A 27,689-nucleotide genomic window follows, 5' to 3' on the forward strand; every position below is an offset into this window, starting at 1 on the left:
CAACAGTGTAACTTTCGTTATGTTCTCAATCAAATATATTAATCCAACACAATTTGTTTTTTCTCTCCTCCTTGAATATTACTTTATAGTTTTCATGTTCAAATTCTCCTTTCCAATGCGTGCTATACCTCTTCATTTCTCTTATTACAGTTAATAGTTCACTTTGTCGATTCGTCGTTATTATATTCCATGTTCGAGTTCTCGATCCAGATTTTTTCTCTACTTATTGATATTCGTAACAAATACTCGCCTAAAGATCCAAATGTCCTATATTATTTCACAATTCTTCTTCTTAAGACCTACCATGCTTGTGAGAGTCTTCCAGTGTAACAAATTCCCCATGTTGTGCTAAATTCTCTGCATGACTTAACCAACATAACGAACTCTCGATACCGAACACAGAAAAACCCGTAACTAAATTAAACAAAACACGCAACATGTAACTGCGACTGAAAACAATAAACCCGATTTACGATAACATTTGAACATGAAATACACATGTAAAAAATACCTCAGTTGTCAAAAACATTTGTTAAAAATTTGGTATCTGTCATTTTACCTGAAGAAGGAAATCTCTAAGGAGCGACAGCAACAAGACACATTCAGATTGTTCGTGACCTTAAAGTCAGACATCAAGTGTCCAACTAAGTTTCCTAAGATCGAATTTGCACAACTGAGAATTTGAGAAATACGGTTTTACTGCTTATGATGCAAGAAAGTAGTTACTAAGAGAATGAAATAATGAACCGGGACTTCCTGAAACCTGGCGTATGTAACCATTAAGATAACGTTGCTAATGACGAAGCACATAAGCAGTAAGCTAAGTGTGTGCTATTGAAGATACTACATGTGGTAACAGAGTATGAGCTATGGCATGGGCAATATTGTAAATGAAAACTGCTACTTCTAAACCATTTGGTTTCATAGTAATTAAATTTGTAATCAAATACCATTTTTTTACAAGTTAACTCTTGTTATTACTTTGTAGAAGCGAGCGCAAGTGATTCTTGATGCATGAATTGGGGCGATAAAACAGGGTGGCAACCCTCGCACTAGAGTTTAACAAATGGTTCTCTGTGTTATTTTACTATTAAAGCTATCTTTCACGATCAGTTCTGTAAACTGTACAGTAACTCAAAGATCTTCAGTGGCTGGAAATCAGCATTGTTATGCGACACTGGACTTCTAGCCGAAAACTTTACAGCAGCTCCATAGTGCATCTTAAATTGCCTAATCAGAAAACGTGGATTCTGTCTGTTTCAGTGGCATCATATCTTCGTCCACTCGACAGCAGGCAGATCTGAGAAAAAACATTCCTATAAACGGTACACCGAAAAGGTGTCACAATAGAAAAGCAACTGAACCAAAGTTACCCGTTTTGCTAATTGACAGGATCAGCAAATTGCTGAGCAGCTGAAAGCAACAATAACGAGAAGCTGGTGTCAATGACATACGGGTGACAAGTAAGAAAGAAACACTTGCGCTCGATTTCGGCGTGCTGAAGCGCGCCTGCTGACGCCATATGAGAGGCCGGGCGTCCCAGAAGAGAGACAGGGAGAAAGAGAGAGAGAGAGAGGAAAGAGGAGTGAGAAAATGTGAGAGAATGAATGGGAGGGGGAGGGAGGTGGGGATGTTGGTGTTGAGGAGGGACGCCGGCCGGCCGGTCGTCCGTTGCAGGATGTCGGGCTGTCCGATCGCGAAAAGCAACAAGCTGCTGGGCAGCCGCAGCTCGGCGGCGAAGCTCTCCGGCGGCTCCGGTCCCGGCAGCGGCGCCTGCGCCGCGCCTACCCCTCTGACTGCACTGTGCTGCCCGACGGGCCCCCCGACAGGGCCGGGCGCGGCGGACGGCAGCTGTGGGGTAGGCGCCGCTGCAGGGGCCGCCGCCGCCGGGGACTGGCTCGCCCAGCAGCCCGTGCCGTGGTGCTGAGGAGAGCCGCCGCGCCGAGGAAGCTCTCTTGAGGGACACCGGCCGGCCGTCTGTTGCAGCGCGTCGGGCTGCCCCATCGCCAACCGCAACAAGCTGCGCGTGCTCGAGTCTTCGTCCTCGTCGTCTGCAGCGGTGGCCGGCGTCTGCGGCGGAGGCGGCGGGGCGGCGGCGGCAGACCAACACAAGGCGGCAGCAGCCGCGGCAGCTGCCGCTGCTGCCGCAGCCGCCGCTGCCGCCGCGGCTGTCAAGTTCGAGGGCAGTGGTTCGTCTTCTTGCCCGGCCCCCGCCTACGACGGTCCCGGTCACACCGACGGTTCCTCCTTCCTCGCGCACCATCGAGCCACGCTGTCCAGCTGCCCCCTGACTGTTGCCGCCCCCGGAACGGGCACCCATCACCCGCCACCCCCCGTTCCAGCCCCGGGGACTGCGGCCGCTGCAGCAGCTGCTGCTGCAGTTGCCGCAGCCGCCGTTGCAGGACCACCGGCGCTCGTCAAGAAGGCACACAAGTTCACCGAGGAGCTGTACTCCAAGGCGCCTGCAGGTGGGACTGCCGTCTGCACATTCCTACTGTTGCATCATTTTCCTACATTTCGTCCCCCACACTTCAATCTTTCCCCTCAGAGACGACAGTATATTTATTTTGCATCAGTAGATTTGTACCTTCATTTTGGTTCTGGTAGCTGACACTCATTTTAAATTTCACCATCTTTAAAAATGTAAAATCCAGGTAACAGAACGTTCCAAACCCATTACTTTATGCTGATTCTACAACGATAATACAATTGTGGGGTCACTGTTTTTACTGGCATCGATATTAGATCTGTCATGGCCGGAGTGGCCGCGCGGTTTGAGGCGCCACGTCACGGATTGCGCGGCCCTTACGCCGGAGTTTAGAGTCCTCTCTCGAACATGGGTGTGTGTGTGTGTGTGTTGTTCATAGCGTAAGTTAGTTTAAGTAGTGTGTAAGTCTGGGGACCGATGACCTCAGCAGTTTGGTCCCTTAGGAATTCACACGCATTTAGAGCTGTCATGAATGCAGAGCTGTAATTATTAAAAATATAAAATGCTATATAAAACAGTATAATAGCCCTTAGAATAAGAATGTATTTTATATTGTTAAAGGGAAGTAAAAATTTTAATTTAAAAATGTTGACAGATTTAGCCACGTGTGGTATTCTCCATATAAAGTTTCAAAACAATACAAGAGTAGGAACAAAAATCCAAAGTGCGATACAGTGAGATTCAGGAAAGCCTATATAAACGAAAGACATTGATGTAAAGATAAAAATGCCGTTTGTTTAATCCACTCGAATGCATATTCCGCCCGTCTCTCTGTGGCACTATGTGTTGTCGCGTGGGTAGTAGATACTCAGATTTCCTAAATGAAACTGTTTCTTGGATTGTGCGATAGCGCTTCAGTTGCGCCGGTAGATGACTCCCTAAATATCGATCACATCAGTATCTACCGTGTCACAGTTTGACATGCTGTCATCTCGTGTATGATGCATCAACACAAAGCGAAATGTATTCGCCGTTGTGAATATGGGACAACCTGCAGCTATATAATGGAATGACGATAATGAAAATTTGTGCCGGACTGGGACTCGAACCCGGATTTTCCGCTTTAAGTAAGCGGTCGCCTTAAGTGCTTCGGCTATCCGATCCAAGGTCACACGCAAACTTCCATATACCGTCGTCCATGTGTCGTACCAATACTCGTACAGCCCATTCATTTTTTCCCGTACAGGGGAGACGTCACAACACAGGCACTGCAATTTCGTATTCGTTTTCGCGTCAACAAATCGGTCCATAGCTATTTAATATTCCGCGCAATCGCAGCTGTTGAAAGGCACGATAGGAAGATCTCGGCTTACCAGCTGTGAGCAGAGTTGTTCTTAACATCGTACCTGTCTACAGCAGACTGGTTGGATAACGCCAATCCTACCAAATTTAGTTGTGCATTGAAACGACAAGATTTGAATCTAAACATGAGACATCAAATTACCGTTCGTCGACAATAGAACTGTCTACTGATGGTTTCAGTAAATGTACTGAACATATCATATTAAACCCTTAGAATCAAAGCACACCAAGAAAGGAGCTCCTCTATAAAATAATATGTACGAGTGATTCTGTGATAATGTTACAGACTTTCAAGGACTATGGAGAAGGGTAAATGTATCACTCTCAGGTACGGGACTCTGGTCTGGAAACGACAGACTCAAAATTATAAATGAAAATCTTTCTGGTACCTCAGACAGGGAAATAAATGTAACAATGTGGGTGTTGCTAAGAGTGTAGGTTAGGTTAACTTTCAGAGGTGGCAGTAAGGGCCAAAACAAGAAAAACATTCCCAGTAAGTATGGGCCCTAAAATGCGTAGCTTAAGAGCTGTGAGCGTTTTTTCAGCAGAAGAGAGGTCTTTCACAGTAGCGAAGATGAACATAGCCGTTAACTCGCCACCCAAACAGGACTCGTAAGGACGAACGGTACCATCGACCACCGTGTCATCCTCTACAGACAGGTGTCACTGGATGCGGATATGGAGGGGCATGTGTTCAGACAGAACACCACTCCCGGCTGTTGTCATTTTTCGTGACCAGAGCCGCTACTTCTCAGTCAAGTAACTCCTCAATTGGCCTCACAAGGTCTGAGAGGACCCCGTCTGCCAACAGCGCTCGGCAGACCTGGGCTTTGACCCATCTAAGTGTTAAAAATGGTTCAAATGGCTCTGGGCACTATGGGACTTAACATCTGAGGTCATCAGTCCCCTATAACTTAGAACTACTTAAACCTAACTAACCGAACGACATCACACACATCCATGCCCGAGGAAGGATTCGAACCTTCGACCGTAGCAGTCGAGCGGTCCCAGACTGAAGCGCCTAGAATCACTCGGCCACCGCGGCCGGCTTTCTAAGTGTTAGCCAAGCCCAACAGTGCTTAACGTTGATGATCTCATAGGAACCTGTGTTACCACTAAAGTAAAGCCTTTGGCTCATAGCTATTAAAAGTCTGCATTTTAGAGCCCATGTTTACCAGACATATTTCTTGCTTTGATCCATACTACCACCTATGAAAGTTTCTTACATTCGTAGTGACAATACTGGTACATGCATTCCACAACCAGATGTACCAGAACGATTTTCGCTTATAACTTTCGACTCGATCATTTCCGGACCACAATTCCTTTCCTCAAATTGATACATTTACCCTTCTCCATCTTCCCAGAACATTTGTAACATCATCATGGAATCATCCTCTATACACGTTACATGTCAATTTTTTTTCGCGAACTCGTTCAAAATCAATTCATTTAAATATTCTCAGCTGACATATTTCGGCCCCCCACGCCTGCCTGTTGCACTATATTCTTTTGCCACGAGATCTCCTGCAAGGAAATTCATACTATTCCATTCCATGAAGTTTCGGGATTGCAGTCGGATGACGTCAACATCTGCCACGATTTCGGCTGACAACCATCCAACCATCTTAAGGTGAGTATTTTATACTGGAGATTACTCTTTTTTTGTGCACGATGTTGTCCGAAGGCTGATCGTCTGTGACGATTTGTACTTCTGTAAGGAATGGTATGGTAAAAGGTTTTCACATGCTATTTATTGCGTCACTCAGCTAGGGTTTGGGCGCTCAAATATTCCTTGAACCTGCTGTCATCTGGTCCGTTTCCTCCTGTTGGACGGCTATGTGGGGTTAGTAATTAACCTAAGTCGTGGTAAGTTAGGGTTACCGAGGTTCTAACACTATTGACCTTGGTATCTGAGCCTTGGTGCGGGCTCAGCAGTGCCTGGCAATTCAGTTTATTGTACTATCACTCGAAGGGTGTCTAGTTTGGCGAGTGTGCTTGTAACCTTGACTTGTACCTTCTCGGGATTCATGGTGAACTTCACAGTTTCTCATTCACCAGTGAGCCTCTGTGATTCAACGTAATCATTGATTATGGTGCACTTGTAGATTCTTATAGCCTGACTCACATGTTGTTCCCTCGCGACGTTGAACCGTGTAGAGAAGAAGGGGTTCGACCATAGCATGGTTAAGTTAGAGCTTCGTGAATGAGTTTAAGTTTTTGCTCTTCAGGGATGGGATTCGGGTGCCCATTATCCTTCGTCCCGCTGTCTTCTCTCGTACGTGCGTTGTATAGAGGAGTTTTCTGTCGAGATGGACTCCAAAGTATTTTACCGTGGGCGACCAAGGGAATTGGTTGGTCTGCGTAACGGAGTGTGTTGTTGACAACAGGCTTCCTCCTAGTGAGAATGAGTGCCTTCCTCTTGGTCTCATTAACTTTGATTTTATTTTCATGCGCCCACTGTTCCATGACATCTTGTTGTCTCTGCATTCTTTCTATGATTCGGTAGAGCTACTTTCCAGTTAGCATGAATATTGTGTCGTCAGCAAATAAGCTGATGGAGACTAGCGGCACTGTTGGAACGCCGTTTATATAAACATTGATAAACAGAGGCGATAAGACTCAGCCTTTGGCGATTCCCACGGCGACCGGCCTTGCTGCTGAGTCTTGGTCGTCTATACGAACTTAGAGGCTACTTTCTTCTCGGAAGCTGTTGATGATCTTGATGTAGTGGTCTATTGTGGCGTAAGTTGACTGTTGAGTTCTAACGCCGTACCTTATCATAGTCCACAAATATTCCGATGGTTGATTTTTTAAAATTGAAATTGTCCTGTACCATTTCGGTGATTCGTAGTAACTGCAATTGTGTCAGTAAGTTCTCTTGAAACTCTAACTGCTCGGGTCTTATGACATCGTTAGGGATGTCATCCTGAATTCGCCTACCTCTTGATTATCCAGCTTGTCAGTCTATGATTTTCTGGTTGGGAAAGGTCTTTTCCTGGCTTGGGTTTGGGTGCTACTATGAACACTCTACAGGGCTCAGGGAAGTATCCCAGCATCAAGCAACTGTTGATAATCATTCTGAGTAACACTACTGGCTTTCGTGGTTAGTTCTTGAGGTCCACGTTGCTTATGCGGTCTTTGTCTGGTGAGCTGTACTTGGTATTTTTGATGGAGTGATAAGTTGGGGGACTAACTGTGTCAGAGTATTGTGTTTTGCTTCCCATTCGATCTTGATGTCGGTTTCAATATGGTGTAGATGGTTGTCGTCCACCAGAGTTGGGAGCGTTGACATTCCGTTTTGGTATGTTTCAGCTTATAGGCCTACCTGGCTGAGCGCGTCATAAAGGAGCCCGTCCAGGCCACGAATCGTCCTTTTCTGAGGTCGCCTCTGTCTGATATTGTTAACTATCTGCCACTAGTCTTTTGTCCATGGCAGAAAGTCTGCCATCCAATCCTCCCACGACACTCGCTTTCATTCTTTTACCCTCTTCTCGAGTTCACATGTTAATCTGTGGGACAATCTTCTGTCATCTAGATTGCGGAAAGGAACCAATTGTTTGCAGCTTCTGTTCCACTGTTTTCAGTGCTTAGAGTATAAGGGGAAACTCGTCGAAATTCACGTCCGAGAGGTGGTCACGCGTTGTTGCTTTTTGTATTTTCCCTGTTAATTTACTTCGTCAGAGTCTCGACAGCTACGGCACCATACTTGAGGACTCAGGTTCCGACCATGGCTAACGACAGCCCTGTTACGGCCACTCGTGAAGCATTAGCATTGACTTGAGCACTCAATGGGTGTCGATCATCGTAAAACATCAATGTTGATTCCTAATGTAGTTAGTAGTTATGTTATCTCTTGCCTGCAACCTGAACTTCCACCGTCAAGAGGATAGGTATGGGACTTCAAGCCCTACCACTACACCTTCAACATGCACTCCAGTGATGTCTTTGGAATGACAGCATTGTAAAATGGAGCAGTTTTACAATCCACCAAGACAGCGAGACCATCAACCACCAGCGACACTGTATTAAAACCTCCACAAAAAAAGGGTAATCTCCAGTGTAAGACGTTCACCTGGAAACGGCTGAATCGTTGTCAGCTGAAATATTGTAGCAGGGTATCGACGTCATCCGGCTGTAGTCTCCAAACTTTCTGGAACACAAATACACTGGAAAAACTTCAAGAATCACAAAAGGAGATTTCCAGTTCATCAGATACAAAATTCAGCAAGTTGTTGTGCTTAAAAAATAGTACCACAAATAGGAGTCGAATTCTCATTACCGGAACATGAAATGTATGTGAAGGACAAAGTGGTTGCCTCTATTTGTTGTACAGGAACTATACGGTTATTTTAATGACACATTGGCCTTTCCTAATTGTAGTCTGAGATTGAGGCATGGTCTTGGAAACTCAAAATCTCTTACTGTATACAATACATTCAAAGAGAGAAAACCTCAGAGTACCACTAGTACTGGTACTCCATAGTATGTGTCACACTGGTCAAAATTTCAAGAAACAACTCATACTACTAGACACAAGAATGCTGTAGAAAATCAAATATTTTTATAGACTAAACAGTATTAGTTAGGTTTTGAATACAAATTCCAGTTTGAGTGCCATAATAAACAGATTTCTGAAATAATGCTCAGGTGGCTGTAATGTTAATAGTGTTTTCAATAGATGTAAAATGTTTCACACTTGTACTGCTAACTATTTCTGTAGGGTTAAATTCTCACATTTTTAAGTAGTTTGAACAAATAAGGTTTTACAAACTTTCTCACTGGAAATTACTTATGTTAATTAAAAAAGCTGAACTGTGCTTTAGTCTGCTCTCAGCGAGTGACATTAACCACTCTGTTAACCTAAGCTGTTTGAAAATATTTACATATTTTTAACAACAAACTACAGCCTCAAGTTTTATCCACAATCCCTTCCAGGAATATAATAGCAAAAACACTACTTTTGTTAGTATTTATTGCTTTAAGTACTTGTACAGATCTGATTTTTCATTGAAATTCAGAGGCAACCACACACTAGTTTCATTCAGAAGGCTCAATTATTTAGTGTTGTTAATGAAACTTCCTGGCAGATTAAAACTGTGTGCCAGACCGAGACTTGAACTCCGGACCTTTGCCTTTCGCAGGCAAGTGCTCCACTACTTGCCCACGAAAGGCAAAGGTCCCTAGTTCAAGTCTCGGTCTGGCACACAGTTTTAATCTGCCAGGAAGTTTCATATCAGCGCACACTCCACTGCAGAGTGAAAATTTCATTCTAGTGTTGTTAATGTTATTAATATTTCATCTTTACAAATACAAAAGTTTAAGATACTGTTAACAACCACTTTCTCAAACTTTAGGATATATTTAAAAGATCTAAAATAAATAAAAGTAATTTGAAGACTTATGAGGTTCTTTGTTGATTGTCAAATAAACTTTATGTAATGTCTGCTTTACTTCTGCTTTCCTTTCATTAACTTATTTCATTTTTATACAGATATTCAGTATTTTAACAATCCAACATGTGGAAGGCAGCACACTTCTAATGCAGCATCGTTTAATATTGGAAGTGAGTGTCATAAAAATTGTTACATTTTGTCACTTAAAAAAATTAAGCATGTACGGTGCAAAGGTACCTGTATGAATGTTATTCAATGATTTGCAAAATTAATCAACAGCCACATGATTTTAACAACTTGAGACAGTGTTCTTCACTTGTTTGACACAGTTAAGATAAATAGGGAAATTGATCTTGAATTATAAATACATAATTACTGAAAAGAAAGCAAGGAATATATAGTTTGTTCACATTAAACAATGTATAGTATGTAACACACTATTGCCTGTTACAATATAATGCCATCACATAAAGTATGACATAATAAGGACCCCAACTTTTAAAAACTTTAATAAATGTGTCATCAGCAATGGACAGCATGCTGACTTTACTTTCAGAATTCTGCATAACTGAAGAACAAATGTGTTTCCACTAACTTAAGGACTATGGTATTATTACATTAAATATCTTTGTACAATTCATAGTGCCTTCTACTCTAAATATTTCACAAAGCCCTATATTTTGAGTTTTTCAGTTTCATAATTGTAAAACTGAACACCAGTATCATTTTTTAGACTCAATTAAATTTGAAATCTTTCATACCTTACTAGAGCATACGGTGAGGTTCAGTTTCATAACAATACAAATCAGAACATGACCAAAACCTACATCTCTGTTCATTACAACAATCTGATCCACCAAATTATGTTTTGTGTACTTATGCCAAGCTACAAATGCCAGCTATTTTTCACTTATCTTTCCTTGTGTTCCATTAGGTGTACTCATATAGATCAGACAACAGAACACTGGTAGTAAAATCTTGTAAGCTTGGTTGAAGTTGTTTCTAAACAATAATCCTCTCATAATAATTATTTCAATTTTACTGTTCAGCACAGTGGAAAACCTCCCTCCAAAATCAACACCATCTGTGGCTAAACTACTCTTATCAGTACCATGTGTCTGGATGCTAGTTCTTGAAGGTTTGCAGAATTCCAGAAGGTAGGAGAGCAGAAATGGCACTCAAGAGATTTACATCACACTGTGAGATGGACCTAAATGGCTTTCCCAAAAAAGTCTGATACCTCAATTCAGAGCATGACCTGGAGAACAGTCCAGAAATGAGTTACAAATTAGCTGAAAGGGTACAAGGTAGTTGCTATTTCATTCCTTTAAAAGCAACAAAAAAACTTAACATTTTGTGTGACTTGTTGACAGAATAAAGTAAAGCACTATCACAAAATCCTGCAAGAGCATTAGTGGTCATACACCAACACTGAGCTTCATAATTTTTGTATACTGCTATTCTATATTACATAATTGCAGGTTCTAATTTAAAGTAAGTTTTTGGTGCCTTGTAAATTCTTGTTTTTTCTTATGCATGTTCAGTAGACAAACAGTTTGTAAATGACATATTACATTTTGTTCTTTTGGATCACCATCTTAAATGATAATCCAGAAGCAATTTTTATTATATACTGTAGAAGTCTTTCAATTTATTATTTTGCTTGGTGGCTTTGAACATAGTCAGACATCTAATAATTCTTAAAGATTATTTGATTATTTTAAGTTACAGCATAATTTTTAGGTATTAGAAGCAGATAGCATGGTTAGTTCTCATCTCTAGTGCAATTATGCATTGAAAATATTTTAATTTCATTAATGTTATTTAATAGTTCTTTACACAGTGCTTGAATCCGGTGCATTTATGTTATAATACCTAGTAAGGAGTAGTTTATATTTGTCAAGGAAGACTGTATAAAAATTAGTGTAGAATACATGGAGTCTGCTGACACTTCAAATGTACACAACATGCCCTGGGAATTATTTGTAGTTAATGATATTTTTCACATATATTTCATATATGTCTGTGATACCAAGACTTAATGCTTCAAATCATCATTTTACACATACCCTCTCCACAACTATAATCTAGTGTAAGAAAGCAGTCAATAGATAGAAAAAAAATCCAAGTTACACCACATGCTTAATTTTCCTTTCAATGGTAAATTCTAAGATTGAAACCAGGTTCAATGGTGTAGCAGTCATCAAACTGAATCATATTCTGAAGGAATGAAGTTCAAATCTATCTGGACATCCAAATTAAGGTTTTCTTTGATTTCTCTAAATTGATTATGGTAAATGCTGGGAATTTTCCTTGCCATTATTGATTTCTTCCCTCTGTTTGCTCAATCTGAGACTGACCCTCCTCTCAGTAGTAATCTATAGAATGTTTTCTTCCTAAGAAACAGAATAGAATTTAATACATAACAACAAATGTCTATATGTGTTTGTCTACATAAGCCTCTTCATTTGAAGGTCTTCAAATCTTCATAGTATCTCATCTCCCTCAATATCTTTCCCCCAGATTCATGTATGCAAATGTTGCAGCTCTTATTACAATGGCACAGTTTTATAGTGCACAGTATACAGGCACTATGAGATTATAATAAGTATACAATAGTTGTGGTGTCACCAGCAGACACCACACTTGCTAGAGGGTAGCCTTTAAATCGGCCGCGGTCCGTTAGAATACGTCGGAGCCGCGTGTCGCCACTATCAGTGATTGCAGACCGAGTGCCGCCACACGGCAGGTCTAATCTAGAGAGACTCCCTAGCACTCGCCCCAGTTGTACAGCTGACTTGGCTAGTGCTGGTTCACTGTCTACTTACGCTCTCATTTGCAGAGACGACAGTTAGGACAGCCTTCAGCTACGTCATTTGCTACGACCTAGCAAGGCGCCATATTCAGTTACTACAATTACTTCAAGAATGTATTCTGAACAGATAATATTGTGACTCATGTAACATCAAGAGTGACGTTCATCATTAATGGATTAAAGTTAAGTATCAAAATAATTACGTCCGCTTTCTGAATTCTCATTCCTTGTCATGTTCCAGACCTCACGTCAGAATAGTTCTTCCCTCCTCACGCCAGCCTGCTTGAGCTAAAATTTTGCATTTCGGCCTCCACTCGCAACACGGTGTTGCCTCTTCTGCTAACACAAAAATAGTAATAATAAATAGATTCCAAATGGTTGTAATAGAAACAACAACTAAAGTGTCAATGGAAAACAAATTGCTCAGAGTAACAGAAGTATGTTTCTTTTTGTCTGTGACAAATGCAACATAAACTGGTAACAAAATACAGGGTGTTTCAGAAAGGACTTTACAACTTAGAATGAACATTTCTTGGACAAAATTACCTTTTTTGATGAGTCAACTTTTCACTTAAGTGGCAAGGTTAACACACATAATTGTACGATTTGGGGCAGTGAAAATCCACATTAAACATTGCAACATGTTCACGATAGATCAAAACTGAACGTTTTTTGTAAATTGAGCAAGAACAAAGTTTTTTGGCCCCTTTTTTTCCATGAGAGAACATCAACGGGATAATATACCTCGATATTTTACAACTATTTTTGATACCACAGATCGATGAGGATGACCAAGAACAAAATGTTTACTTCAGGCAAGATGGTGCACCACCCCACTACCTGGCTGACATCCAAGATTTTCTGAGTGACCGCTTTCTAGGTCAATGGACTGCCCATGATGCACTAATTGCATGGCTCCATGTACCAAAGACCTGACAACGCTTTTTTTTTTTTTTAATGGGATTCATCAAGGATAAAGTGTTTGTACCTCCTGTACAAATTGGCTGGCTTCTTTATCTGAACTTAGAGCAAGAATTTACGCCACTACTAGGCAAGTTACACCTGCAATGCTACAGCAAGTTTGGGAATAAACTGACTTCCAATAGGACGTTTGCAGGGTAAGCAACAGAAGCCACATAGAACATCTTTAGTTTAAGGTAAAAAAACTTGATGTGTTTCCCACTAAACTCAGCTTTATACCTTCTTTCAATAAATTTAAATGAATTTTTAAAGTTGTATAGTCATTTTTGAAACACCCTGTAAAATGTACAGACACAAAAAGAATATCTGAGGAATGGTAAATGCATTTTTTACACTGCAGGAAATTATCCATATGCATTTTCAACTACTGCTGAACATATGATGACCATATGTTGCCATTGTTAAAAGTCAAAAGACAAAGCTAATCTGTTTTACAAAAACTTAACTTAGCATAGTGCCTTTTATTCTTACACTTAGCTTCACTGTTCAAAGTAAGGAGTGAAACTGGTGTGCACTCATTCATCTGGATAGTAGCAAAGAAAGAAAACAAGTAACCACAAAAATGAGAAGTTTATCATGAATCTATAATCCACAGAAATTCATAGATAGCGACTCATGAGGAGTTGTGAGGATTCTGAGAAGAAACATTAGGTTCTTTAAAATGTAATAGTTATATAATATGATTGTTATGTTACATGTATTTAATGAAAGATCAATAGTCAGAACTTCAGAACTAAACGCAGGACTGGACTGAAAATGTCACAGTTAGGGTGGGTGATGGGGTCATGGAGTGGGGAGAGGAATATTCAACATGAGGGCTAGATGGGATCAAGCTGGGACAGAGCAAACAGGTGTTCACACAACATGTTAGGGGACTGCTAACGGTAATGTTGAGTATAAAATGGAGAATACAGAGGTAAGCTGAAAGATCCAGATTAGGACAAATAAACAGTGAAATGTTGTAATGAGCAACTTAGAAAGGAGAAAAAAGGTAATAGGTGCCATCAGAGGTTGATACGGAAGCAGGACAGTTGACTGGGTTGCCAACAGAAGGAAAAGAGACAGTAGCTATTTTCTACATTGGCTTTCAACAATTCCTGTCTCTTAACAACGTTATGTTCTTGTCACTCTCTATGCCATCTCCACCTATGCCAATATCCACACTGCTCAGGGCACTGCCTCCATCAGACATTACCTTGCGTAATGCTTACACATAATCCATACCCTCCTCCCTGTTAACTGTAGCCACCTACATCCTCTTCCACAACTACTTCTTGACTATTTGATGAGCAGTGATACATCACCATATACATATTTTGTCTTGCTTTTCCAATATAATAATGATATTAACAACAAAATTATGCAGCTAAAGGCAATTGGTAAAGAAATGGTAGATAGTATGAACTGCAACATGGTATCAAATACAACAAAGAATGGCTGCCATATCACATAAGATGTATATAAAAATGGAACAAATGGAACAAAGAAGAAACTGGAAAGCATACTAATGTATGAAAATCATACTTCAACAAGAAGATTCAAATATGAAAATTGGCAATTTCATTACTCTAATCAAAATGTACACATACACTCACAGCCTTTCACAAGAGGTGGGCTCGGATTTTGAGTAGAGAGATTTTATTTGCCACAGAATTCTCATACCCTTCTGAGATATAATAAACTTTTTGTGTTACCAATAAAATTTATTTCTTGTGTTGTAACACATCTCCAAGCTGACCAACTTATGTGTATATAAAATGGCAATTTTAGAATCTAGTCCCTGCCCCTGGATAAATTTCTGTGTATGTCAACGCATATACTGAAAGCATGAAGTGCAGCGGTGGCAACAGTTATGCAGTACTGCACAAGATAGGACCAGCAGTTCATGAAGATATATCTTCTTCTAAGGAGAGGCAACAAAGGGATACTGGTATGCCTTGAAATATTAAATGGAGAGGAACAGAGGATAAATTTGGAACATGGGAGCCAGAAATGTTGGAGGTGAAAAGTTGAGTATGTTTCAAGGAGTCAAGTCTAGAAGATATGACATGGGACATAAAATGAAAATGCAGAAGGCTGTTAAAACACTGTGAGTAATACAAATGGGAAGTAGCAATTAAAGCTGATACCTGCAGAGAGATATAGCAGTATGAATGAGATCAAAGCATTTATCAACCAGTTTTTGATGATTCAGATCACTTTTACAACTATCAATGTTGGAAAAGTAGGAAGGAGGTGGTTGGAGGGGGAAGGAGGGAGGGAGGGGGGAGGGGAGATGCAGTTGCATTGAGTATAGAGGGAAAAATCCAAATTTGCATTGCAAGGATGCAAAACATGATGTTGGGATGCTGTGAACATATTCTATGATTTATTTTTACTAAAAATTTCAAGGGGCATATTATTGTGGACTGCCAGTCAGTACGTACTAAGTGAACTGGAAGATAATAGTACCTTTCATGTTTCCTCTTTTTATATGTCTTATCAGAAATGAGAAATAATTCTTTAAATAAAAATAAATGTTTAATACAGCATGTTTTAAACTGAACTAATCCCATAGACAGATAAAACAGCATCAGAATTCACACTCAATGCTTTCTCAGAAAATTATTTTAAAAAGCTGCAAAAACATATTTGATCTCTTAGCAACAAATAATCCCAACCAAATAAGAAGCATCATAATGGATACAGGGATTAGTGACCATAAGGTGGTTGTAGCTAGACTGAATACAGTAATATCAAAACAAATCAAATAAATGCAAAATACATCTATTAAAAAAAAGAAGGACAAATAAAAATTTGCTTGACACCTTCCTCACAGATAGTCCCCATTCCTTCTAATCTGACTATGTAAGTGTAGAATAGATGTGGCTTCAATTCAAAGAAACAGTATTGACAGCAGTTGAAAGATATAACCAAATAAATTAATAAGAGATTGTACTGATCCCCCATGGTAGACAAAACAAGTCAGAACACTACTGCAGAAACAAGAAACAAACATGCCAAATTTAAAAGAATGCAAAATCCCTAAGAAGGGTGAAGTTTTACAGAAGCTCAAAAATTGTCACAAACTTCAATGCGAGATGCTTTTAATAGTTTCCACCACGAAACTGTCTCAAAATCTGGTAGAAAACCCTAAGATAATCTGGTCGCATCTAAAAGGAAGACACAGTCAACGCTTTCATTACACAATAATAATGGTGATGTTATTGATGACAGCACCATTAAAGCAGAGTTATTAAACACAGTTTTATGACATTACTTCACAAAAGAAGACAAAGTAAATATTCCAGAATTTGAATCAAGAACAATTGGCAACATGAGTAACTTAGAAGTAGATATCCCTGGTGTAGTGAAGCAGCTTAATACACTTAACAAAGGCAAGGCATCCGATCCAGAGTGTATATCAGTCAGGTTCCTTTCAGAGCATGCTGATACAATAGCTCCATACTTAGCAGTCATGTACAACCACTCAGTTGTAGAAAGATCTGTACCCAGAGACTGGAAAGTTTCCTAAGTCACACCAATACCCAAAAAAGGAAATAGGAGTAATCCACTGCTTTACAGATCCATATCACTAAAATGGATTTGCAGTAGGATTTTTGAACATATACTGTGCTCGAACATTATGAATCATCTCAAAGAAAACAATTTATTGACAAATAGCCAATACCAATACAGAAAATATCATTCTCATGGGACCCAACTAGCTCTTTATTTTTATGAAGTAATGAGTTCTACCAACAGGGTATGTCAAATTGATTCCATATTCTTAGATTTCCAAAAGGTTTTTGAGACTGTTCCTCACATTTGACATTTAATTAAATTGTGTGCCTATGGAGTGTCATCTCAGCTGTGTGACTAGGTGCATGATTTCCTATCAGAAAGGTCACAGTTTGTAATAATTGATGGAAAGTCATTAAATGAAACAAAAGTAATATCTTTCATTCCCCAAGGAAGTATTATATGACCACTGTTGTTCATAACCTACATTAACGATTTAGGGCACAATCTGAACAGCCCTCTTAGATTGTTTGCAGATGTTGCTGTCATTTACCATCATATAATGTCATCATCATCAGATGTTCAAACCGAATTGCAAAATGATTTAGACAAGACATCTGTATGGTGCAAATAGTGGCAATTGACTCTGAACCATGAAAAGTGTGAAGTCATCCGCATACGCACTAAAAATAATCTGCTAAATTTCAGTTACGCGATAAATCACACAAAGCTAAAGGCTGTAAGCTCAATTAAATACTCAATACAAATAAACTTAGATGATGATATAGATACTGTTATTTTGAAAGCAAACCGAAGTCTGATTTATTGGCTGAACACTTAAAAAATGTAACACATACACTAAAGATATTGATTACAGTAAGCTTGTCCACCTTCTTCTGGAATGCTGCTATGCAGTGTGGGACCCGCATCAGATAGGACTGATGGTGGACATCTAAAAAGTTCAAAGAAGTGTAGCTAGTTTTGTGTTATCATGAAACAGGGGAGAGTGCCATGGATATGATACAAATTGGGTTGGCAGTCATTAAAACAAAGGCATTTTTCAGTATGGCAAGACCTTCTCATGGAATTTCACTCACCAGCTTTCTCCTCAGAAGTGACCATAAGTGTAAACATTTTGTTGGCACCCACCTATGTGGGATGAACTGCCCATTATAATAACATAAGAGAAATCCGAACTCCCATGGAAAAATTTAAACTTTTTTTTTCCCCCCCCCTCCATATGCTGTTTGAGAGTGGAATGATGGAGGAGTAGCTTACAGTGGTTGTTGACAATGGACACAAAAAAGAATATTTGATGAACTAAAAGTGCAGTTTTGTATGCTCAAAAGGAATTTAATGAAGAATCCAAACAGTGACAAAATGCCAAAGTAAGCATTAATGGTAAATGTAAGTAAACAAAAACCAGGTGGCAAAGGCAAGTTCCTTAAGAATGATTCAAGGAAAAGTGACATTTGAAATTATTATAAACAAAGGGGTCCTTAGATGAAGCACTGCAGAAAGTGGGTTTCTGATCAGAAACCAAATAAAAATTACATCACAAACCAGGAATATCATGCAGCTGATTTTTGTCCGTGAAGAGGTATATTTAGCGTTCTGGTGGGTGTACAAAGGAGTTACAAGCCATGTGACTAATGGTTTGACTTTCAGAAACGGCACAGTCCATGTGGTGTAAAGGCAGAGGAAAAGAGAGACTAATGGCAATGGGAAAAGGCAATATTCGGTCATCATCTCTGACTGATGGGCAGGATATGATGCTTTTGGATGTGTGGTATGTTCCACAGCTATCTAGAAACTTGCTTTCAGTATTAGCTGCTCAGGACCAGGATATTAACAGTGAATTTATGCCATCAACAACAGAGTGTTGACTTAAAATTGATGACAAAGTAGTGTTGTGTGAAACCTGGGAGCTCTTTATAACATTGTACAAGGCAGACATTAGCCAACTTTGCACAAAGAAATTACTGTAGTAAATGCCACTGAAAAGACTTCATTATTGCAGTGTACCATAAAAGATGGAGACATGAGGATAAACACCATGTCGACAGAACATTAGAAAGGGAATTAGAAATATGTGTTTCCCAGGAAAAGGCATTTTGTGAGCTACACATTTGTGACAAAGCACATCGCTCGCCATTTTCTCAGAAAGAAAAGACAACCAACCCAGGTGAACTGATGTCAGCTGATGCCTGTGGATCTTTTAATTAATCTTTCCTGAAGAAGAGATATTGTTCTGTTCAAAGACATCTATACAAAATTTCAGTATTGCTATATCATAAGGCGAAACTCTGAAGTTGAGGATGCTTTGAAATATGTTCTTCAACATTCAAAGATATTGGGTCATACACTCAAAATGCTGCTAAGCGACAATGGTGGAGAATTCGACAGTAAGGAAGTTAAGGACATACTGCATGCAGAAGGTGTTACTCAGAGGCTGACATCACCCAACACACCACAGAAAAATGGTGGAAGTGAGCATGAGAGGCGAACTATAGTTGAAATTGCAAGAAACTTAAAGTACTCAGATGAAGAAGTTAATTTCCGACCACACATATGGACAGAACTGGTTGGAGCATCACTGTACATTCTAAATCAAATTGCAAAATCATCTGTGGACAAAATCAGGCATTTTGAGTTGTGGTTAGATAAGAAGCTTAGAATAAAACATCTGTGTATAATAGGCTCTACATGCTATATCCACATACCAGTTAAAGAAAGATAGGAAATGGATAAAAAAGCTGTCAAAGGTTATCTCATGGGGTATGAGGGAGATGAACATTACAGAATTTGGTTGAGAGAAGAAAATAAAGTCATTCTTAGCAAAGATGTAATCTTCCACGAAAGGCCTGCAAGAACGCACTGAGCAAAGTAATCAGTGAACATATGCAGCTCAAGAAGAAGGTGAGGCAAACTCCAACAGTGCTGATACAAAAGAAGAGGAACACACTATCCAGCATCATCAACAGCTGTGAAAATGCTCAACATTAATGAAACTTAAATGGCTAAATAACTTTTTAATGCTAACCGAAGAAATGATTAATGAGACAAATGAAGTGCCAAAATCTTATGAAGAAGCCATAAATAATACACAAATTTTTCACTAGATGCAAGCAATGAAAATGAAATGAAGTCACTACAAGAAAATCAGACTTGGGAATTGACTAATCTACCAAAAGGAGCACGAGCTACACCTTGTAAGTGGGTTTTTTACGTCAAGACTAATTGTATTAGGAGTATTGAGAAATATAAAACAAGACTTGTTGCCAAAGGGTCTAATCAACGCTATGGTGTAGACCATAGTGAAACCTTCAGTCCGGTAGCTAAGCTGACCACAATTTCTTTAATGTCCTTTGATGTCACATGTTGCTTCAGTTGAGAAGATGCATCTCACACAGTTTAATGTCTCCACGGCATTCTTGTATGGAGAAACAGAAGAAGTAATACATATGCAACAGCCAGAAGGGTACAGTGATGGCAGAGAGAAAATTTGCAATTAGGGCAAAGTTTGTATGGACTTAAGCAGGCTCCAAGATGTTGGAGTAAACATTCTGGAGCATTTATTTTGTCAGCAGATTTCAAGACAAGTACATATCAGATAAGAATGTGACAAAAAACTGTTAGTCGTTCTTTATGTAAATGATGGGCTAGCTATGGTGAGTGATCAACAAGATACCAGCAAAGTTGTTGATGAATTGAAGGCTGTATTCAAGATCACTGTGAAACCAGCATTGTATTTCCTCAGACTTGAGATAAAATGCTTTGATGATGGTGATATGCCAGCACGCCTATGCAAGTAAGACTCTGGAACATTTCAGTTTTCAAGAGTGCAAACCTATCTCAACACCCATTATAAAGGAACCAAATACATTACAGGCAGAAAGTAAGAATACAGAGAAATGCAACTTTACCTATCAATTAGCAGTTGGAGCACTGATGTAGCAGATGCTTGAAGAAGACCTGACCTCATTTACAGTGTAAGCTTCCTGTCTCAAACTCTTGACTCGACATCACAGAAAATGTAGTAAGACCAAAGCGAATACTCCAGTATGTACCAGGTACATGCGACATAGGCATACTCTATTGTCCAAACTTAAGCAGTGGTAGACTTTGGATGGTTGAAGTCTGACGTGGTTACCACACATGCAAGTGGAGCTATCTCTTGGCTCAGCCAATGACAGGCAAATGACTGCCACATCTACAACAGAAGCTAAGCTGGTAGCTGCAATAGGAGATAATTTATCTATGTAGACTTTTCAGAGGTGTGACAAAGCTGATGGAAGTTCCAATCCTTGAGGCTGACAACCAGGCAACAGTGTAAGTTGACAAAATCCTAGTTCCATCACTGCACAAAATATGTGAAGACAAAGTATTTATTCATCTGAGAAAAGGTATTGGAAGGTTGGTTAGGCATTCAGCATATTTCAACTGAGGATCAGTTAGCGGATATGTTGACGAAGCCCCTGGAAAAACCAAGACTTACTTCTATATCATAAAATAGGTCCTTCATGTTGACATGTTTCTCATTTCTTCCTTTTTCTATTAATTAAATATGGGAAACTGTTGCAGTTATATATGTCCATGTTTTATTAAATATCAAACAATGTTGGCAGCACTTCTGCTGAAGAGTCTTTGGAGAGTCAAGAATTGTAACTGTGTTGTTTCTATAAATTTGTGTCTGTGCAGTATGAAATAAATGAAATGTTAAGTGCCGTAGTTAAAGGTTTCAACCTAAAACGAGTAAATGTGACACTACCTATCTTGGTTCATTTTGGATTCCGTACTCTTGTTACCTATTCACTCATATGCATGAAGTATTTCATATCCCATTTCATATTCACAATATCCTCAGTAAACAAAAATTTCATTATCTATCACTATTCAAATCCTCTGTACACCTCACCTGATTTAAAAATATCAACATTTTGATGTTTTCTACAGCAGATCTCTTTCTAGGCACACTTGCCTCAGCCACATAGTTATTATAGTTTACACTGACAGAGCTTCCTTTGTATCACTCTTTTGATCTAGTCTTGGACTTTTTCTTAACCGTCAACATCCATTTACTACAGCTTTCACACACTGGTTTATGTTCCCTTTTTTAATATATCAGTGATGTGCCTACTCCTCATTTGACCACACCTAAGTTCACTACTTCAAATGCCTCCTTCTTCTGTATTTTTCCTTCCTCAGTTTTTTTTCTTTTCTTTTACTTTTAGAACTGCCTATCCACTGATATTAATTTCAAGCTCAATACCATTTTCAGTACTCACACTATCTTATCTCCAATTTTAATTTGTGTTCTTGTTAATTGCACTAAACATTTCATCTAATTTCTCTCTATTTATTTTATGTTTTCCTTTCTTTTCTTTCTCCTCTTTGTTTGAAGGTTGGGGAAACTTGGCTCTGAAACCTCAAGGCACAGAATTTGTTTTGCAGCACTAAGGTCAAGCCTTGCCCAGTTTCAGTTCTGAAGAATGCACCAGGATGTCTATTAATGATGGAGTAAGAAGATACAATCCAAATATAAAATCTACAATATAATTCCAGTTCTCAAGTCACAAGAGATGATAATTATTTAGGCAAAATTTCTGAAGTTTCACTACATTATTAAACCAATATTAAACACATCTATGATAAAGAATAGTAACAAGCAATAGAAAAATTGCTATGATATAATCAAAAATATTTACAGGCTATTCAGTTTGCTGATAGGAAGACAATAAATATTGGTAATAACACAATTGAAATTGCTGATAAATTTGTGTGCTTCTGTTAGTTGAAAATATAAATCAGGAGAGCCAGAATAGGAATCAACATTAAATTTCTTAGTTGTCAGAATTATTAAGAATACACACCATGTGTATTGCCAGCTCTAACCTTTGAAAGTGAGAAATTGACCTGAAATAAGTATACTGTCTAAAACTTGAGATCACCAATGGGCACTGGAAGACAGAATGTTAGAAACAATAAAATGCAGGAAAATGAATGGCGAAGTGAGGAAAATTTCTGGAATTCAGAATGTTGTACTGACCATTATGGATCTAAAATTCAGTTGACCTATGCATATGTATAAAGCCAAATGAAGTGATGGCATTTTCAGCTAAGGTCTTCATGACTATGACCTATTATTTTAAATTTATTCTACAGCAAGTGTGGCTCATGGTTTCCTTACTGGGGAAGGCTGCGATACTAATCTAGACCTCGGGCTATGCTGCAGATCAGTCTGTCACCACAACCAAGATTTCAGGAGGGGTGGGGCAATATCACATTCTAGCCAAATGTTTACATAATGTATCTTCTTCTCATTTCATAATCAACTATTAGATAACATTAAAAGCTAACTGCAAGATAAAATCTATATTTAGCTTATTTATCCCACAATGTCACATTCCCAACAGTTTACCACAACAAATTGTACTAAAAGACATTTTGGAGAGTTTTTTAATGTGGTGTATGTTAGCTTCACTGCAAGCTTAATGTTTTTGTATTTTCATTTCTAAACTTCAAATGTTTAGTGTTTTGTGTGCTCAGATTGCTGCATTTATGAGTTCGTATGATGACACAGTGATGTTTCAATGATGTCTCGGATCCTGTGCTGTGATTGGTTGACATGAGCAAGCCAAACAAACTACGTGGTAATTTACACACTGCATTTGTCACACTTATACCTGTGTATTAGTTGACAAAGCATACACAATCACTCAAGTGGATTGTACATTGCTCTGTCAAAACTGCATGTATACCCTTGCCAGGATTTACACAGTTATTGCTCTTGATTCATGTTTAGATTGGTCTAGGTGCATCAAGTTCTTTTACTTTCATCCTAACCATGTGTTCTGAAATTTTATCTGATAAATTGCACACTGAACTCATATTGCGTTATTTTCAAACTCATTGTATGCTGCTGTTATTCACAAGAACATAAAACTCACTAAACCTATGAGTAATACACTCACAAAAAGAAACTTACTAATAACACATGTTACCCACAGTCAGCAAGCAGGGACATATTTTGCGCCCTTTTTCCTCTAATCATTCATGAAGCTTTCACTGGGTGGCAATATCTATGTTACCATACTCTAGCACACTAGTGGGACATTTGGAAACTTAGTCCAATGGTGTATAAAATAACCAATGGCAGAAAGAAAAAAAATCTAAAACACTATGAAAACAATAATCCTAAATGTTGATTAATGACACAATTAAGCTTAATAGAGGTATACACAGACAGGGCAATAGAGGTATACACAGACAGGGATTTGATAATGAAGTTCCTGCAACTCTGTTCATTCCCTTTTGATGCAAGCATTGGAATGTGAAAACTGTGTGCAGGTTTGTAGGACACCCTTAGGCTGAAATACCAGAACATTCAGGACACCCATTAAGAATTGTACTCAGAGGAAGCCACATGCCCCAAACCTCTGCTACATAGAGCTAAGCAGCATTTCAAGGCACAGCTACTACCTGTTCAGAAAATATCACTTGATATCACGTATCAACAGTTCCAAAAACATTGACCACCATTAATTAAATCCACGTGAGAAATATGCGAAATGCGTTCTGATAATTTAAATTCTGTAATATGTTACTGAGAAATTTTTTAACATATATTTCGGGGTGGTTCCATCTCAGAGCCTTTAATTACAAGTCGCACGTGTTCTACAGATTATGTATAATGGGAGATGGGTACAGAACAGTAACAGAAAGATGATTCATGTGTGGATGTTTGAAGCTGAAAATTGGAATATATATCCAATGGTTGATGAAAAATGGCTGATTATAATGGTAACACAATCTATCATACCACATGAAATTTATGTCCTGATTATGGAAAGTGAAGCCATGAGTATTGAGTACTGAGCCATAGCTTACCAAAGAAACAAAGGAACCTACTTATGACATACATGCTCCAAAAAATAAAACAGATGGTTCAGTAGAAAAAAAAAAAAATCAAGATTATGTTTGGATCCAACACCATTAAAAACAATCCATTTCATCTGTAGTAAATGAAATCCCTTACAAACAAATAAAAATTTAAAAGTAAGAAGGGTTGGTTCTTTATTAAACTAAGGGTGAAATAAAAACAAGATATATGTATTATTGCAATTTCGTGGTGATTTATTTTCAGAAATCTTCATTAGTTTCAAAAACTGTAATATACTAAATCATAACAGACCAGAACAAACATGGAGTAAGTAGGGTCATTATACGTCAATGCCAACACATAAGCACAAGGCATTAAATAAGACTAAATCAACGAGCAGGGAAAACATCATTTGGTAGACCAAGAAAGAGGTAGAGAGCTGAAATATTAACTAATCACAGACAATACAGGCACTGAATAAAAAGACCTAATAGGCATGAGCCTTATGCTTGAAAAAAGAAGAAGATTAAATACAATTAAAAAATAATGTATTAAATACAGAAAAAATTAAATTGGAAAAATATCAAAAGTGTTCGTTCTGGAAACAGATTTTATGTAAATTTTTCACTACATAAACAGTGCTACAACAGGCTAAGTGTTGAAATAATATGGGATTCATACCAGAATTGTCTACTGAACTGAGTAGAAAGTAATATATGGCAGTATGTTGTATTGGTTATACTGATGTATTGGAATGACATAAGGAATTCACGCAAGTCTTCACAAAATGTGTTTTGAATTTGGACAGACATTTCCAATTAGTCAGATATTCCTTCCTTTAAATCATCAGGTTTATTCTTCAATTTTCCCCTGACCACATTTCACTTTCATACAATTAAATGGTCAAAAATTTATTTAGCTTGTTCATTCACTTCAACAGTAGCAACATTCCTCCACTACAAGAAAATCTTTGCACTCCTACTCCAGCTATATTGCAGTGGTACTCCAGTTGTGAAATTAACTTTCACATCCTTCACTACTCCTACAGCACAAGTCAAATAACATTTATATCAAACCATAAGTCTATCTTGTACCTTTCTTATCAAAAATTTGTTTTGTTAGTCTTCCAGTTTTGTTAACCTCATTTCATTTTAATCAAACAATGGAAAATCCCGGACAGAATGTAACAATATTATAAGAAGGAAAGTTGCTACTCACCATATAGTGCATATAGTGAAGATGCTGAGTCGCAGATGGGCACAACTAAAACTTTCACAATTAAAACTTTCGGCCATTGGCCTTCATCTACAATTGACACACACACACACACACACACACACACACACACACACACACACACACAGAGTACTGCTGCTGCTCGCAGTGTGGTTTCAGTTGCTTGAGACTGCAGTCGCGGGTGTGAGTTTGTGTGTGTGTGTGTGTCTCAATTGTAGATGAAGGCCAATGGCCGAAAGTTTTAATTGTGAAAGTTTTTGTTGTGCCCATCTGCGACTCAGCATGTGTGACTTTCACAATTGAAGCTTTTGCCCATAGCCCTTTGTCAACAACACACACACACACACACACACACAGAGTACTGCTGCTGCTCGCAGTGTGGTTTCAGTTGCCTGAGACTGCAGTCGCGAGTGTGAGTGAGTGTGTGTGTGTGTGTGTGTGTGTGTGTGTGTGTGTGTGTGTGTTGTTGACAAAGGCCTATGGGCAAAAGCTTCAATTGTGAAAGTCTTTTTGTCGTGCCTATATGGTGAGTAGCAACTTTGCTTCTCAATATATCATTTCATTTTAATGTCCGCCCCCCGGTAGCTGAGTGGTGAGCGTGACAGCATGTCAATCCTAAGTGCCCGGGTTCAATTCCCAGCTGGGTCAGAGATTTTCTCCACTCAGGGGCTGGGTGTTGTGTTTTCCTAATCATCATCATTTCATCTCCATTGAGGTGCAAGTTTCCGAAGTGGCGTCAAATCGAAAGACTTGCACCTGGCAAATGGTCTACCCGATGGGAGGCCCTAGTCACATGACATTTACATTTTTTATTACATTTTAATACATATGTTAGGTTAACTGCCTCTCTCTGTATTTATTCTCAAGCTTTAAGGGTTTTGAACACCTTATTCCACCTAAACTGCCTATGGTTGTCTTTTAGACACTAATGTATAAAAGTAACCTGACTTTTTCTTGCATCACTAAGTACAAGCTGAGAATTCCTTCTGATGTACTTTCACCTTTTCAGAAGTCCAAAGAAAATTACTGAATCACCTCACCTATCCCCTTCAATCTTCTTAGCTCTTCTGTCACCATGGAAGACAATTCATCTCTGTCATGTAGACTTTTGATGGGTACCTGTTATGTACTCACACTTTCGTTTGAACTTAACAAAAATTTTCTGTTATGTGTACTTAAGTTTTCAAAGCCACAAACTTACATTTAGCCTTTCAGTGTCAAAAGTTTCACAATGAATATCAATTTCTTTACATGTCTCTTAAAGTTGTTCTTGATTTTGCTTATTTATACTATTTACTGATATAATTTGTGAATTATTTAAACTGATATTTTACATTTTTATCATTTTTGTGCTTTGGTTTTGTACTTTTATCTGCAGAGTGCATACCCTGATTTAGGTTTTCCACATCTTGTAATGTAAATTTCAGGATAATTCCGTTGGACAGGATACAAATTATTTTTATCCACATCCTTGTCTAATATGAGCTTCTGCTCGGTGTATATTGAGCTCATTATTGGTGGAAAGTTAAAACTCTAATCAGTCTTCCCTTCCTTTATTCCTGTCAACCATAATTATTTCCTTCCTTGTAAGTGTTCAATTACACTTACACGCAACTACCCTCATCATTTTTTTTTAACTCTGAGATCACAACCTCACACAGTTTTCTCTTTGTCTAATTCTTTTTCAATTTGACAGTATCTCGCTCCTTTTTTATTGCATGTTCATCAGTCTTTTGAATTTCAATGTACAATTTATCCATACAATTAGTGTGTTTTTTGTTTCCTCTATTGTGATTTTGCAACAAGGTGTTTATAACGGCCAGTTGATAAGTACCACAATCCACTAGAAGCCTTTTTTCCCCTCCTATGTCTTACTCCCATCCTACATTTTTTATGTTATAAAGTACATGAGTATATCTGGGATATCCTCCAAAACCCCTGGATCAGTTTCAACCACATTTGGTACAGAAACAGCAGAACAATGAATATCAGCACTGTGGGGTTCAATCACAGATACTAGCACTGCTATAGTAGGAGCAGACACACAGACAAAAACATGTTATTTTCTAGCCTGTTGTGTATAATCTG

The 27,689-nt window shown here is 38.7% G+C and overlaps 1 protein-coding gene across 1 annotated transcript in view; it reads left to right on the plus strand.

The window, feature by feature from the left end:
* Positions 1 to 27,689, plus strand: part of LOC126232606 (trithorax group protein osa-like) — a gene marked incomplete at its 5' end in the record, with an annotated part of 313,958 nt that overhangs the window by 201,752 nt on the left and 84,517 nt on the right. The window contains 2 exons of the mRNA XM_049942808.1: positions 1,987 to 2,101; positions 2,177 to 2,468. Of these exons, the coding sequence (XP_049798765.1) occupies positions 1,987 to 2,101; positions 2,177 to 2,468 (407 nt within the window). The remainder of the gene's footprint in view (positions 1 to 1,986; positions 2,102 to 2,176; positions 2,469 to 27,689) is intronic.

This window comes from Schistocerca nitens, chromosome 1 (genome assembly GCF_023898315.1).
Source record: "Schistocerca nitens isolate TAMUIC-IGC-003100 chromosome 1, iqSchNite1.1, whole genome shotgun sequence".
In the NCBI taxonomy this organism is placed as follows: domain Eukaryota; kingdom Metazoa; phylum Arthropoda; class Insecta; order Orthoptera; family Acrididae; genus Schistocerca; species Schistocerca nitens.